General features: G+C 56.4%; 2 protein-coding genes across 5 annotated transcripts in view; both read right to left on the bottom strand.

The window, feature by feature from the left end:
* POLR1B (RNA polymerase I subunit B) overlaps positions 1-1235 on the bottom strand; it is a 37479-nt gene extending 36244 nt beyond the window's left edge. The window contains exon 1 of the mRNA XM_073339883.1: positions 1030-1235. Within this exon, the coding sequence (XP_073195984.1) occupies positions 1030-1215 (186 nt within the window). The 5' untranslated portion in view covers positions 1216-1235. The remainder of the gene's footprint in view (positions 1-1029) is intronic.
* A 5328-nt stretch (positions 1236-6563) lies between these two features.
* Positions 6564-14372, bottom strand: part of TTL (tubulin tyrosine ligase) — a 39194-nt gene continuing 31385 nt past the window's right edge. For 3 of the 4 annotated variants that reach the window (XM_073339901.1, XM_073339904.1, XM_073339902.1), the window contains one exon: positions 6564-13621. In XM_073339901.1, the coding sequence (XP_073196002.1) occupies positions 13507-13621 (115 nt within the window). In that variant the 3' untranslated portion in view covers positions 6564-13506. The remainder of the gene's footprint in view (positions 13622-14372) is intronic. The other variant, XM_073339903.1, reaches the window with a different exon arrangement.

Raw genomic sequence — 14372 nt, forward strand, 5'->3', positions numbered from 1 at the left:
CGGTATAGGGTGGTGTTTATGTGACCATTGTTTATTAGCACTGTAGTGTCCAGGAAGTGGATCTCTTGTGTGGACTGGACCAGGCTGAGGTTGGTGGTGGGATGGAAGTTGTTGAAATCATGGTGGAATTCCTCAAGGGCTTCTTTTCCATGGTGTTATAACCAGGATGGTGTTATCAGGAAGATCACCGATGGATCCTGGCCACTATGGCTGTAGAAGCCCTCTACACCAACATTCCACACACAGATGGACTCCAAGCCGTCAGGAACACGATCCCCGATAATGTCACGGCCAACCCGGTGGCTGAACTTTGTGACTTTGTCCTTACCCATAACTACTTCACATTTGGGGACAATGTATACCTTCAGATCAGCGGCACTGCTATGGGTACCCGCCTGGCCCCACAGGATGCCGACATTTTTATGGCTGACTTAGAACAACGCTTCCTCAGCTCTCGTCCCCTAACGCCCCTACTCTACTTGCGCTACGTTGATGACATCTTCATCATCTGGACCCATGGAAAAGAAGCCCTTGAGGAATTCCCCGCTCTCTCCCGCACCCCCCCCGCAACCCCTCGGCTCTCTCCCACGCCCCCCCTGCACTCCCCCCGCTCTCTCCCGCGCCCCCCTGCACTCCCCCCCCGCTCTCTCCCGCGCCCCCCTGCACTCCCCCCCGCTCTCTCCCGCGCCCCCCCTGCACTCCCCCCGCTCTCTCCCGCGCCCCCCCCGTACTCCCCCCCGCTCTCTCCCGCGCCCCCCCCGTACTCCCCCCGCTCTCTCCCGCGCCCCCCCCGTACTCCCCCCCGCTCTCTCCCGCACCCCCCCCACAACCCCTCCGCTCTCTCCCGCGCCCCCCCTGCACTCCCCCCCGCGCCCCCCCGCTCTCTCCCACGCCCCCCCTGCACTCCCCCCCGCGCCCCCCCGCTCTCTCCCGCACCCCCCCGCAACCCCTCCGCTCCCGCCCGCGCCCCCCCGCTCTCTCCCGCGCCCCCCCTGCACTCCCCCCCGCGCCCCTCCGCTCTCTCCCCACCTGCACGGCCCGGTGCAGCCCCTCGCCCACGGCCAGGTTGAAGGACTCGACGTGGGCCCGGGTCAGCTCCTGCAGGGCCGGGTGCTGCCGCTCGCGGGGCCGCCCATAGCCCGGCGCCGTCAGGGGCGCGAGGTTGGGCCGCTCGGGCAGGCCCCGCCACCTCGCCGCCGCCGCCGCCGCCTCCATGCTGCGCCGCGCGGCTCCGACAGCTCCCGGCGTGCCCCGCGCGGCCCAACCGACCCGGCCGCTCCACGCGCTCGCCGCTTCCGGAACCCGGCCCCGCCCCCCGGGCCGCGCGCGCCGCGGAACCACCCCCTGTCCGCCGCGCGACCCCCCTCCTCCCGTCCACTGCCCCCCCCGGGCCCTCAGCGCGACCCCCCTCCTCCTCCCGTCCACTGCCCCCCCCCGGGCCCTCAGCGCGACCCCCTCCTCCCGTCCTCTGCCCCCCCCCCGGGCCCTCAGCGCGACCCCCCTCCTCCCGTCCTCTGCCCCCCCCCGGGCCCTCAGCGCGACCCCCTCCTCCCGTCCACTGCCCCCCCCCCCGGGCCCTCAGCGCGACCCCCTCCTCCCGTCCTCTGCCCCCCCCCGGGCCCTCAGCGCGACCCCCTCCTCCCGTCCTCTGCCCCCCCCCCGGGCCCTCAGCGCGACCCCCCTCCTCCTCCCGTCCTCTGCCCCCCCCCGGGCCCTCAGCGCGACCCCCTCCTCCCGTCCACTGCCCCCCCCCGGGCCCTCAGCGCGACCCCCTCCTCCCGTCCACTGCCCCCCCCCCCGGCCCTCAGCGCGACCCCCCTCCTCCTCCCGTCCTCTGCCCCCCCCCGGGCCCTCAGCGCGACCCCCTCCTCCCGTCCTCTGCCCCCCCCCGGGCCCTCAGCGCGACCCCCCTCCTCCTCCCGTCCTCTGCCCCCCCCCGGGCCCTCAGCGCGACCCCCCTCCTCCTCCCGTCCACTGCCCCCCCCCGGGCCCTCAGCGCGACCCCCTCCTCCCGTCCACTGCCCCCCCCCCCGGCCCTCAGCGCGACCCCCCTCCTCCTCCCGTCCTCTGCCCCCCCCCGGGCCCTCAGCGCGACCCCCCTCCTCCTCCCGTCCTCTGCCCCCCCCCCGGGCCCTCAGCGCGACCCGCCTCCTCCCGTCCTCTGCCCCCCCCCGGGCCCTCAGCGCGACCCCCCTCCTCCCGTCCTCTGCCCCCCCCCCCCGGGCCCTCAGCGCGACCCCCTCCTCCTCCCGTCCTCTGCCCCCCCCCCGGGCCCTCAGCGCGACCCCCTCCTCCTCCCGTCCTCTGCCCCCCCCCGGGCCCTCAGCGCGACCCCCCTCCTCCCGTCCTCTGCCCCCCCCCCGGGCCCTCAGCGCGACCCCCTCCTCCTCCCGTCCTCTGCCCCCCCCCGGGCCCTCAGCGCGACCCCCTCCTCCCGTCCACTGCCCCCCCCCGGGCCCTCAGCGCGACCCCCCTCCTCCCGTCCTCCGCCCCCCCCGGGCCCTCAGCGCGACCCCCCTCCTCCGCTCCTCCCGTCCTCTGCCCCCCCCCGGGCCCTCAGCGCGACCCCCCTCCTCCCGTCCACTGCCCCCCCCCCCGGGCCCTCAGCGCGACCCCCTCCTCCTCCCGTCCTCTGCCCCCCCCCGGGCCCTCAGCGCGACCCCCTCCTCCCGTCCACTGCCCCCCCCCGGGCCCTCAGCGCGACCCCCCTCCTCCCGTCCTCTGCCCCCCCCCCGGGCCCTCAGCGCGACCCCCCTCCTCCGCTCCTCCCGTCCACTGCCCCCCCCCGGGCCCTCAGCGCGACCCCCCTCCTCCCGTCTTCTGCCCCCCCCCGGGCCCTCAGCGCGACCCCCCTCCTCCCGTCCTCTGCCCCCCCCCCGGGCCCTCAGCGCGACCCCCTCCTCCCGTCCTCTGCCCCCCCCCCGGGCCCTCAGCACGACCCCCTCCTCCTCCCGTCCACTGCCCCCCCCCGGGCCCTCAGCGCGACCCCCCTCCTCCCGTCCACTGCCCCCCCCCCGGGCCCTCAGCGCGACCCCCTCCTCCCGTCCACTGCCCCCCCCCCGGGCCCTCAACGCGACCCCCCTCCTCCCGTCCACTGCCCCCCCCCCGGGCCCTCAGCGCGACCCCCTCCTCCTCCCGTCCACTGCCCCCCCCCGGGCCCTCAGCGCGACCCCCTCCTCCTCCCGTCCTCTGCCCCCCCCGGGCCCTCAGCGCGACCCCCCTCCTCCTCCCGTCCTCTGCCCCCCCCCGGGCCCTCAGCGCGACCCCCCTCCTCCCGTCCTCTGCCCCCCCCCCGGGCCCTCAGCGCGACCCTCCTCCTCCCGTCCACTGCCCCCCCCCGGGCCCTCAGTGCGACCCCCCTCCTCCCGTCCTCTGCCCCCCCCCGGGCCCTCAGCGCGACCCCCCTCCTCCGCTCCTCCCGTCCTCAGCGCGACCCCCCTCCTCCCGTCCTCTGCCCCCCCCCCGGGCCCTCAGCGCGACCCCCTCCTCCCGTCCACTGCCCCCCCCCCGGGCCCTCAGCGCGACCCCCTCCTCCCGTCCTCTGCCCCCCCCCGGGCCCTCAGCGCGACCCCCTCCTCCTCCCGTCCACTGCCCCCCCCGGGCCCTCAGCGCGACCCCCCTCCTCCCGTCCACTGCCCCCCCCCCGGGCCCTCAGCGCGACCCCCTCCTCCCGTCCACTGCCCCCCCCCCGGGCCCTCAACGCGACCCCCTCCTCCTCCCGTCCACTGCCCCCCCCCGGGCCCTCAGCGCGACCCCCCTCCTCCCGTCCACTGCCCCCCCCCCGGGCCCTCAGCGCGACCCCCTCCTCCCGTCCACTGCCCCCCCCCGGGCCCTCAGCGCGACCCCCTCCTCCCGTCCACTGCCCCCCCCCGGGCCCTCAACGCGACCCCCCTCCTCCCGTCCACTGCCCCCCCCCGGGCCCTCAACGCGACCCCCCATCTCCCGTCCACTGCCCCCCCCCGGGCCCTCAGCGCGACCCCCTCCTCCTCCCGTCCACTGCCCCCCCCCGGGCCCTCAGCGCGACCCCCTCCTCCTCCCGTCCACTGCCCCCCCCCGGGCCCTCAGCGCGACCCCCTCCTCCTCCCGTCCTCTGCCCCCCCCCCGGGCCCTCAGCGCGACCCCCATCCTCCCGTCCACTGCCCCCCCCCCCGGCCCTCAGCGCGACCCCCCTCCTCCCGTCCACTGCCCCCCCCCCGGGCCCTCAACGCGACCCCCCTCCTCCCGTCCACTGCCCCCCCCGGGCCCTCAACGCGACCCCCCTCCTCCCGTCCTCTGCCCCCCACCCCGGGCCCTCAGCGCGACCCCCCTCCTCCCGTCCTCTGCCCCCCCCCTCCTCCCGTCCTCTGCCCCCCCCCGGGCCCTCAGCGCGACCCCCCTCCTCCCGTCCACTGCCCCCCCCGGGCCCTCAGCGCGACCCCCTCCTCCCGTCCTCTGCCCCCCCCCGGGCCCTCAGCGCGACCCCCCTCCTCCCGTCCTCTGCCCCCCCCCGGGCCCTCAGCGCGACCCCCCTCCTCCTGTCCACTGCCCCCCCCGGGCCCTCAGCGCGACCCCCTCCTCCCGTCCTCTGCCCCCCCCCCCCGGGCCCTCAGCGCGACCCCCCTCCTCCTCCCGTCCTCTGCCCCCCCCCGGGCCCTCAGCGCGACCCCCCTCCTCCCGTACTCTGCCCCCCCCCGGGCCCTCAGCGCGGACCCCCTCCTCCCGTCCACTGCCCCCCCCCGGGCCCTCAGCGCGACCCCCTCCTCCCGTCCACTGCCCCCCCCCGGGCCCTCAGCGCGACCCCCTCCTCCCGTCCTCTGCCCCCCCCCGGGCCCTCAGCGCGACCCCCCTCCTCCCGTCCACTGCCCCCCCCGGGCCCTCAGCGCGACCCCCCTCCTCCCGTCCACTGCCCCCCCCCGGGCCCTCAGCGCGACCCCCCTCCTCTGCTCCTCCCGTCCACTGCCCCCCCCCCAGGCCCTCAGCATGACCCCCCTCCTCCGCTCCTCCGGTCCACTGCCCCCCCGGCCCTCAGTGCCCCCCCCGGGCCCTCAGCGCGACCCCCCTCCTCCAGTCCACTGCCCCCCCCCGGGCCCTCAGCGCGACCCCCCTCCTCCCGTCCACTGCCCCCCCCCCGGGCCCTCAGCGCGACGCCCCTCCTCCTCCCGTCCTCTGCCCCCCCCCCGGGCCCTCAGCGCGACGCCCCTCCTCCTCCCGTCCTCTGGCCCCCCCCCCGGGCCCTCAGCGCGACCCCCCTCCTCCGCTCCTCCCGTCCACTGCCCCCCCCGGGCCCTCAGCGTGACCCCCTCCTCCTCCCGTCCACTGCCCCCCCCGGGCCCTCAGCGCGACCCCCTCCTCCCGTCCTTCCGTCCTCTGCCCCCCCCGGGCCCTCAGCGCGACCCCCCTCCTCCTCCCGTCCACTGCCCCCCCCCCGGGCCCTCAGCGCGACCCCCCTCCTCCTCCCATCCACTGCCCCCCCCCCCGGGCCCTCAGCGCGACCCCCCTTCTCCTCCCGTCCACTGCCCCCCCCCGGGCCCTCCGTGCGACCCCTCTCCACCTCCGTCCACCCTCCCAGGGCCCTCAGCGCGACCCCTCACCACCTCTGTCCACCCCCCCACAGGGCCCTCAGAGCAACCCCTCCTCGCCCTTCCCCCCCGAGGTCTCGGAGCTCCCACCTCCATCCACCCCCGACAGGATGCTCAGTGCAATGCCCCCTCTGCCCTCAGAGCAACCCCGCTTTGCCATCTCCCTGCCGCAGGGGCTTCAGTGCAACCCCCCTCCCCCCCACCTCCATCCACCACCCCCAGGGTCTTCAGCACGACCCCCCCCACCGGCTCTCAGAGCAGCCCCGCCTTGCCATCCCCCAGCCACAGGCGAACTGCTTCAGCGCAACGCCCCCAGGCCCCCACAGAGCTCTCAGTGCAGCCTCCCCATAAGCTCCATCCACCCCCCACAGGGCCCTCAGCGTAACCCCTCCCCACCCCCTATCCATTCCCACCTTCAGAGCAATCCCCAGCCACCCAGGCCCACAGGGCCCTCAAAAGAACCTCCCTATCCACACACATGGCCCTCAGAGCAACACCCATCTCCCCCCTCTCCCCCACACTCAGACCCACTCCATGGCATGGCCCTCAGAACACCCCCCACCCGTGCAGACACCACTGTATAAATAAAAAGACAGGCTAGCAAGAGCATGACTATAGCCTGGTGGTATGGGTACCCCTCTGGGAGGTGGGAGACCCCCAAGGTCCAGGCCCCCGCTCCATTTATTTATACAGAGCAGCACAGCTTCACCAGGAGAGATTGAGGGCTCCCCCCAACATCAAAATCCCCAAGAGGCTTTGGAAAATGTTACCCTCCAAGGCTTTGTGCCCTTGGCTAGGCTATTTCCCAGCAGCAGTAGAGCTGCTAGTGAGCATATCTATTTTGATGTGTTTCCCCTCTATTTACCCCTCGACACAATATCCACTTGGAAGACTTGAAAAGCTTACTTGTGAATGTAAAGGCGAGCAGCTTGCTTAGCTAGACTCCCCGCCCATCTGTGGTTGCCTCTTTGTATAGTTATTCACAAAGAAAAAGACAACAGGTAATAAGATTTTCTCTCTTTAATTGTTATTCAGGACAGAGATGAATACAAATGTCAGAGAACCATGCACTGCTCACAAATCCTGTGAGACACATACATACACACTCACATCATGATAGTAATTTGAAAACACAAACTAAAGATCTATAGGATGTAACTTCAAGAGCTCTTTATGTACGCTACAGTGATCATTTCAGATCCTTTCAACATTACTGTTTTCCACAGACACTTTTAGCTGACATTGATAATGAAACATTATTATTAAATCTTACTTATTGCACAGTGTTTTCCTCTTAGCAGAGAACAATGCTTAGAGAACAAGAAATGCATTGACCATACACATGCATGCAGTCCTGAAGGGTCTTGATTACAATGCGATACAGAAGACTGACCTCCTTAACAAAGCTGGTTTCTTAGACAGCATCAGCATTTTCATAATTGTTTGGCTGTTGTGGTCAGCCTCTGAAATGGACTGGGAGCACATTACAGTTGCAGCACAAAAATCACAATGAATTTTAAAATAGGATTTCCCCCTATCCTGTATGAGACAAGCCACAGACAAACTGAAAACGGGACTTCCAGGATTCCAGTTCCATGAGGCCCTTATTCAGAGAGCCCATGTCTGAAATCCTTCTCAATGACAGACACAAAAAAGGATACAATGTATCAGCCTAGACACCAATCACATTCTGTAGGATGATATGCGTCTTCTTGAAAAGCAGCATCCATCTCTTTCAAGAGCTCATTAACGAGTAAGGCCTTTTCAATTAAACTTTTATAGGACTTCAGTTAGAAAATGTTATTTTTGCAATTTCTTTAAAAAAGTTCATGATCTTAACTTAAAATTACACACAAGCATACAATATTCTAACTCTTCAATCAAAAACAAGTCCCTTACAGATAAAGACATTTTGGTAATTGGACAAAACTCATTTTCCTTAGTGTGAGCACCCAGAATTTTAGAAACCACAGTTACCTTTCTGATGTTTTCTCTTGGCAATGACTACCACCGTGGAAGACAGAAAAATATTTTATATTTCAGATATAAGTAGGGTATAAAGGATGGGGAAATTGGTTACACACTGCTCTTCTGCTGTAACAAATGCCTTCCCCCCTCTTCCCTCCAAGTATTATTGTCAATTAACCTTGTAGAATTCTGAGAAAAGGCCTTTCGAAGAATATGGCAAAGAAGCCAGTAATTTGACAACCTGATAAACATCTTTAAAAATGGTGAGAAAAGTTAAACAGGTATTGTGCGAATAATCAGATCCTTACTAAACAGAATTCAGTTAGTTTGGAATACAGTGAAACGCCTTAGTTTAAAGACTTTTGATTGATGATGCAAGAGATCATCAACTGGAGGTCTATTATAACCAACCTCAAGGTCAAACAAACATGTACCTGAAACTCTACACATGAATACATTAAATTGGTTGCTTAAAACAAAAGTTGGTGCAGATTTTACTGTAAATGCGGGGCTCCCCATTCTGATGTCCAGAGTTAATTGTGGCTCTACAGTGGCAGAATTTGTCCCAAAGGCAGCAAGCAGGTGCTCTAAAATGGCAGGGCATTACGTACACTGCAACATATGTTCCAACTTTTATTTCCTCCTAGACTCAAGAAATCTAAGGAGCCTAACTTGAAAACAGGACAAGGTCAACGGTAACATTCAAGGTGAGGTGGGCTGATAGACTGAAGTTTGTCAATACCATCAAATAACATCAATTGGTCATCTTTCCAAGACAGGGAATCTGTGCAGTGAGAACATAAACAAGGGAGCTTGTCATCACCCAGTACCTATCAATGACAGGACTACAGACTGATACAGAAATGGTCCAGAACACTGCCGTACAGTGCCATTGTAAATGCAGTACTTGGTCATTACTGTATAACAAGGGGGAGCAGTTCTTCATTTGTTTGTGTATGTGTGTGTGTGGCCTGTTCGTTCAGTTAATCTCTCCAATAAACACTGGGGCTGTCAAGGATTAAGATTATCCCAATCGCATCCCAGCTAACTGCACTGGGATGGTTCTGTCAGGTAGCTTGACAGCGGGGGAGTCTGTGTGGCTTTCCTCCCACTGTAAAATGATGGGCACAGATGACAGTCCCTACCTGCTCAGCAGGTCACTCCACTGAAATTGCACATCCTGAGAACAAGTAAGATCTCTCTCTCTGACTTTCCCACACCTGAATGACAATAGTCCCATGATTACTGTTACAGGATTGCAAGGCTCATCCAGGGACCATCAAACCAGGGTGGGAGGAGGCTGCCTGGAGTCACTTAAGCATGATCCATCTCGCACACTATGCTAACGGCTTTGCTCTATCAGTCTCCCCTAGGAGCACAGCACACAAACAAGATGCTTACAAGAGCATGTTTGGAGAAGGGTTCTACTGCCCCACGTAGCTGGACTCACACTAAGCAGATGTTCTCCTCTCTCTCTATCCTATACAACAAGTTCCCTATAGGGACACACTGAACACACTAGAGGAACAGCTGCTGAACCTTTATTAATTCTTAAAGGCGACCTGCAAAGGAAGAAAATGTCAACTGCCTCAGGGCTTGTGCCTTTTCTTCACTTCTTTATGAGGTAAAAAAGGCCTAAGACCTTTAAGATCCCCCCCTCCCCTAATTTATTTTACACATTCCAGCCCAGTCTTAACTGGCTAACCAGCTAGTAAAATGAGGGTATCACAAGAGCGAAAGCTGAGAGGGGAGAGAGTTTTAGTTTAAACTCTTTTTTTGGTTCATACCTATTTTACTTCCATGTCTGATACACATTCTCAATAAAGGACATCTTTGCCAGCCCTTGTCTTCACCGGGAAAAAGGGTGTTGAAACATGTTAGCTAACACATTAAAATCTGAGTGCAGGCAAAGCACGGTGTGGTTTTAATACATTCTGGTCAGGTAAATTCGGGGGGGTAACCTGGGGGTTACTCTGACCAGCTAACATGTGGTAAAGCTACAACTTACTTTGTCTGTACTAGGATTTTAACACAGGGTAGCTAACATGAGCTTATCACTTCCCCACCTTTTTTCTACTGTAGCCATGGCCTTAAATAGTCCACACCACCTTCCCTCTTCCAGTAATGAGTTAAATGAATGAGAGCTCACAATACACGTCCTCCAACATCCAGCAAGACCAATGAGACCAGACTGACATTCCTGCTACTTCTAAAGGTAAAAATATGTGCAAAGCCAAACCTCACCACAGGTTCCAGGCTCACTTCATACACATCAGGAAGAAACCAGGGGGGCAAACCCAGGTTTTAAATTCATCACTTTCAATTAAAGTCACCTTTGATTTCCATTTGACTGACTGGTATTAGCCAGATGGCTTTTCATTTGCACTTCACTATCTAGCTACTACTGCTATCAGTGAAATGGAAATAAAAGGTGACCTAAAAAGAATTTTTTTAAATTTGGGCTTGTGCCTTTTTTTGCTTCTTCATGAAATCAATGAGAGCTGTTGGGAGCTCAGCTCTATTGAAAAATCAGGCCCCTTATGGACACAGGACCCTAACTTAGACATCAATTTTTGGAACTTCTACCCCACCATTCACACGTGAGCTCACTGTACACACAGTGAGAGCAGTCTGTCTTGTCAACTTCTGGAATACAATATTTCAACCACTTTATAGTTCAAATGCACGTTACATCTGCCATCAAATTTTCACAGATATTTATATACAATACTTGAGCTCATTTCACACTTACTGCTTAAGTTTGCACAGCAGCAACACACTTATGTTATCAAGTATCAGAGGGGCAGCCTCTTATGGTGATGGTGGCAATCTGCTAGCCATTGGATTTTGACAGCCCTATATATAACTCCAGTACCTGGGAATTCATGACAGATTACACTAAAGGGGGCATACGCTTCAAATATTGACTGATGTTTTAATGATAGCGCCCGTGTCCTTATTAGGCTTGTAGTCACATGAGTTAGGATTATCCAACATTCCCCACTGAGGCTTTCTGTGGGTTCATTTCAGTACAAACCCCGTCTGTCCCCCTCATAGGCTTCCTGGCCTCCACAGTAATGGAGACTTCAAGTTAATTTTTAAAATTAGTTTTCCTTTTTTTTCCCTGCAGCCGTGAAAACCAACTGGCTACTCCCTTTGCAAAACAAAATTCCTGGCCTTACACTGCCCCTCTGCCAAGCAAGGTAATTGGGCTCTTGACAGTGAGCTCAGGCAGCCCCATACAAGCCCTAGAATAAGGCCTGTTCTTTGCCATCTGATATAAGGAAAGAATGCTAGTCAGCTAAGGAATCTTAACCTGCTTCACTGATGTTTCCTGTCTCACCTGCAGTCTGGCTTGATGTACAGATGATGTTCAACTGGCGTTACAGCAGAAAACTCACACCAATGGAACGACCTCTGCAGCTTCAATGCTAGATCCCAGAGATCTGCAGAAAAGCAGCAATGGTGTGAAGAGTTGTGAAGTAAGTTATTTACTTGCTGTAAATAAATGAAGCCAGCAAGAGTATGAAGCGCTTTGGCAGAAGTGACAATCTGATAGCCACCTGGCCAAAGTTTTCAAATAGACAGACTTTTAAGATGAGTGGCTGAGTCCGTCCCCAAATCTAGCTGTTCTGGATCGAAATAATTAGGTATGGAACAGAAACTCCCCCAGTGCGCCCCAGCAATGAGATTTAAAGTTCCGTACACCTCTCAGAAATGCTTCTGTCTCTCCCTTTGCTATAGAGCCAAGATTTATGAACACCAGTGACCTGGCAAAGTGTGACAGTTTCATTCATTCACAGAGCTCTACCCTGGTAACAATTCAGAGATGGGAAATCTCAACCCTAAGTCGAGGTAAGTGTGTAAGAGTGCTCAGACATTTCACTGGAGGGAAAAATTAGACTACGTAACTCAATGCTTATTAAACTCAGCCAATCAGAAGCTTGGAACCTCCTAAATGTGTTTTTTTTTTGGTAGCAGGAGCCACTTTTCTTTTGCTTGGGTCACCCTTAATGTAAGTATCCTCAACCCAAAGCAACTGTCAGAGACAACAGAATGTAGTTCTGATCCGACCAGCAGAGCCAGAACTCTTGCTGGATTTGATTCAGGTGCAGATGTCAGTGTTCCGCAACAGCATCCTATGGGGATTGTGCACCACACAAGAGAGATCCTTCTTCTAAACAAGTCTCTCATGCTTTTCTGTATCAGACTCTGCTTCTCATTCAGTCATGCACACTTGTTTGGTAGGAAGCTGCCTCATTTCACTGACCTTTTAAAATATGTAGAAAAAAAAATCTAATCATAGAACTAAAATATGCTAGGATGCAACATGCAATGCATGTAGGAGAACTGCAGCAGCTCAGTATTGAAAACGCGTAATAGCTTATAGAAATCTTACTGGTTTCCTTGAAAAAGGGGATCTTGTTAGTATTAGTCATTTGCAGACACAGATTATTACTTCTTAAACACTAAGATTAAATCTAAAATTCCACCTCTCTATTCCTACTGAAAATTTCCAACACATTGCATTGCAATACGGAACACACTTATGATCTATAGTACCCAGTTTGCTATTAGGGACCCCACTGTGTTCTACAAAGAAACACAGCCAACCTATTTAGGTTAAAAATTGTAACTTAAAAGGGCTGTTTATGATGTGGGGAATGTTCCCAGGATTTCATATATCTATTTAGGTTATACTTAAAAAATGTGAGTTTCTACATTCACTGACCTAACATTTTTTTTTTTAAAAGGTTATCACAATATAACACAATATGGAACAAGAGTTTCCTTGCTGTTCTACAGCAGCACCAGCTGATCATCAAATGCTTTCCCCAAGAGGTGAGCCTATTTCTACTGACTGATGATGCTTGGGGCACAAAGCACAGCCATGTTTCGGTGGTGCTGACTTGTAAGTGCTAAAAAATGCAATGTTTGTCCAATGGAGAGAGATAAAATTGGTTGGGTTGAAAGGGAAACAACTGGTGGGGTTGAAAGGATTCTTTTTTCAAGCCTCAGATGCATCTTAAAGAGGCTGCCAGGGTCCCTTGGTGTTGTTTTGGTTAACAAAAACGAAGGTATTAAAAGCATAAAAACTGAAAGAAGAGCTGAACTAAGATAATTTGAATGCCCCTCTGAACAAGCCTTCCAGGAAAGTCAGACTGTTACAGCAACGCTCTCAACAAGAATGTCAACCTAGGCTCCCTAAAAACTGCAGATTGGTGAGGGAGGGGCTGAGTACTTGTTTTCTAGGGGTTCCAACTGCATCAGACTGACAGACAACCGATTCAAATCTCATTAGACAATGGATACAAGTAAATAAAACCTCCTTAAACCCCTAGGCTACTTCATCACATTAGATACAGTACCCTCAGTGGTGCCACCTTTGCCATATCGTTACTGGGTGTTCCGCTAGCTGATTTTAAAACAGACTTAAAATTAACTTTTTCTTCTTTTACACATCCCACAAAACAAGACCGCTTTTCACCTCTACACAAATGGAGCAGGAACAAAAAGGGGTTACCTATTGGGGACTGAGCTAAGGCACTAAAACTGCAGCAGGTGATGAACCAAGAAACCCACATCAATGGTACTCTTCATTAAATTGCCTTATTTAAAAAAAAGGAAAAAAGGTTTCTTTTTAGAAAAGGACGAGATAATACAATATTATTGTATTCCTGTTTTTTTTAAACATTATTTTGCTGTTCTCCCAGAGAGATTTGCTTCAGTTATTAAAGTCACATGAGCTGTTTCCAAAGCATAGTTTGGTGAAACACAGGCAGAGTTGTCTGAACAACTTTGGCTCATCCTGGACTCTCCTTGGAAGCCTTCTTTTATTTATATTTTCCTCGTGAATTTCCAAAAAGTTGTCTCTCTTTCCTCCTTTTTGGCATGATACTAAAGTCAATGATCCAACAGCCTTCCCTCAGAATCGACAGATGGCAACTCTCCCATGTGTCTCGCTAAGATGGTCTTGTCATCACAGCTTCATAAATATTGATGGCTGGCTCTGCTTTTGCACTATGTCACTGAGGGGAAAGACACTAGAGATGGCTACATCCACTATACCTTGGCAAAGCTCTGCATAAAGTTTCCTAGAAGAAAAGAGAGAAAAATCAGAATGAGATATTTTAACAGGAAAAGAGAGACACACTGAACATTCTTTACCCTCATTCAAGTTTTCCTAGCAGCAGTTATACTATCTTGGCATTAGTATAAATACCCCTTTCCCTTCTAGCTTCTTCTCTCACTACCCGGGAGGCTGCTCATCCCTTTTACTATATTTCTCTCTCCATCTAAGCAAAGATGGAATCGTAAATCCATGCCTTCTAGTAGCTATTGCAATGGACTACAAGATCACAGTGGGTAGTTCTACATTTATTTACTGTCAGAACAGATTATAGAACAAAAGCAGTAGGGACTTAACTTGAAACATTAAACTGAAGCACAAGACATTTTTTGGGGAAAAAAAGAAAATTTCTGATCTTCACAATTACGTGAGATTCAAATTACTGTTTAGCACACTGAATTAATCCTATTTATAATAGAAAACGTTCCTACCAAACCATTCCTATGGTAGGTATTAATCCTGGACTTAGATACAGACGTGCAGCTCAAATTGAAGCCAGTGAACTTTCTCATGTTCACCTGAGAGCGGAATTCCACCCTAAATCATGAGATGCGTAGACTCCACTAATTCTGCAGTAGTAAGAAAACCTAGCAAAAAGAGCTCCATGTCATATGCATTCAGGTTTCCTTATCTGATACAAAATGGGCAGAGAAGAGTAAAGCCAACTTGGTGGAGATCTCTGCTGCCAAATGGAAACCCCAATTCAGGGACCATGT

The sequence above is a fragment of the Lepidochelys kempii genome, chromosome 3 (genome assembly GCF_965140265.1).
Source record: "Lepidochelys kempii isolate rLepKem1 chromosome 3, rLepKem1.hap2, whole genome shotgun sequence".
Lineage (NCBI taxonomy): Eukaryota > Metazoa > Chordata > Testudines > Cheloniidae > Lepidochelys > Lepidochelys kempii.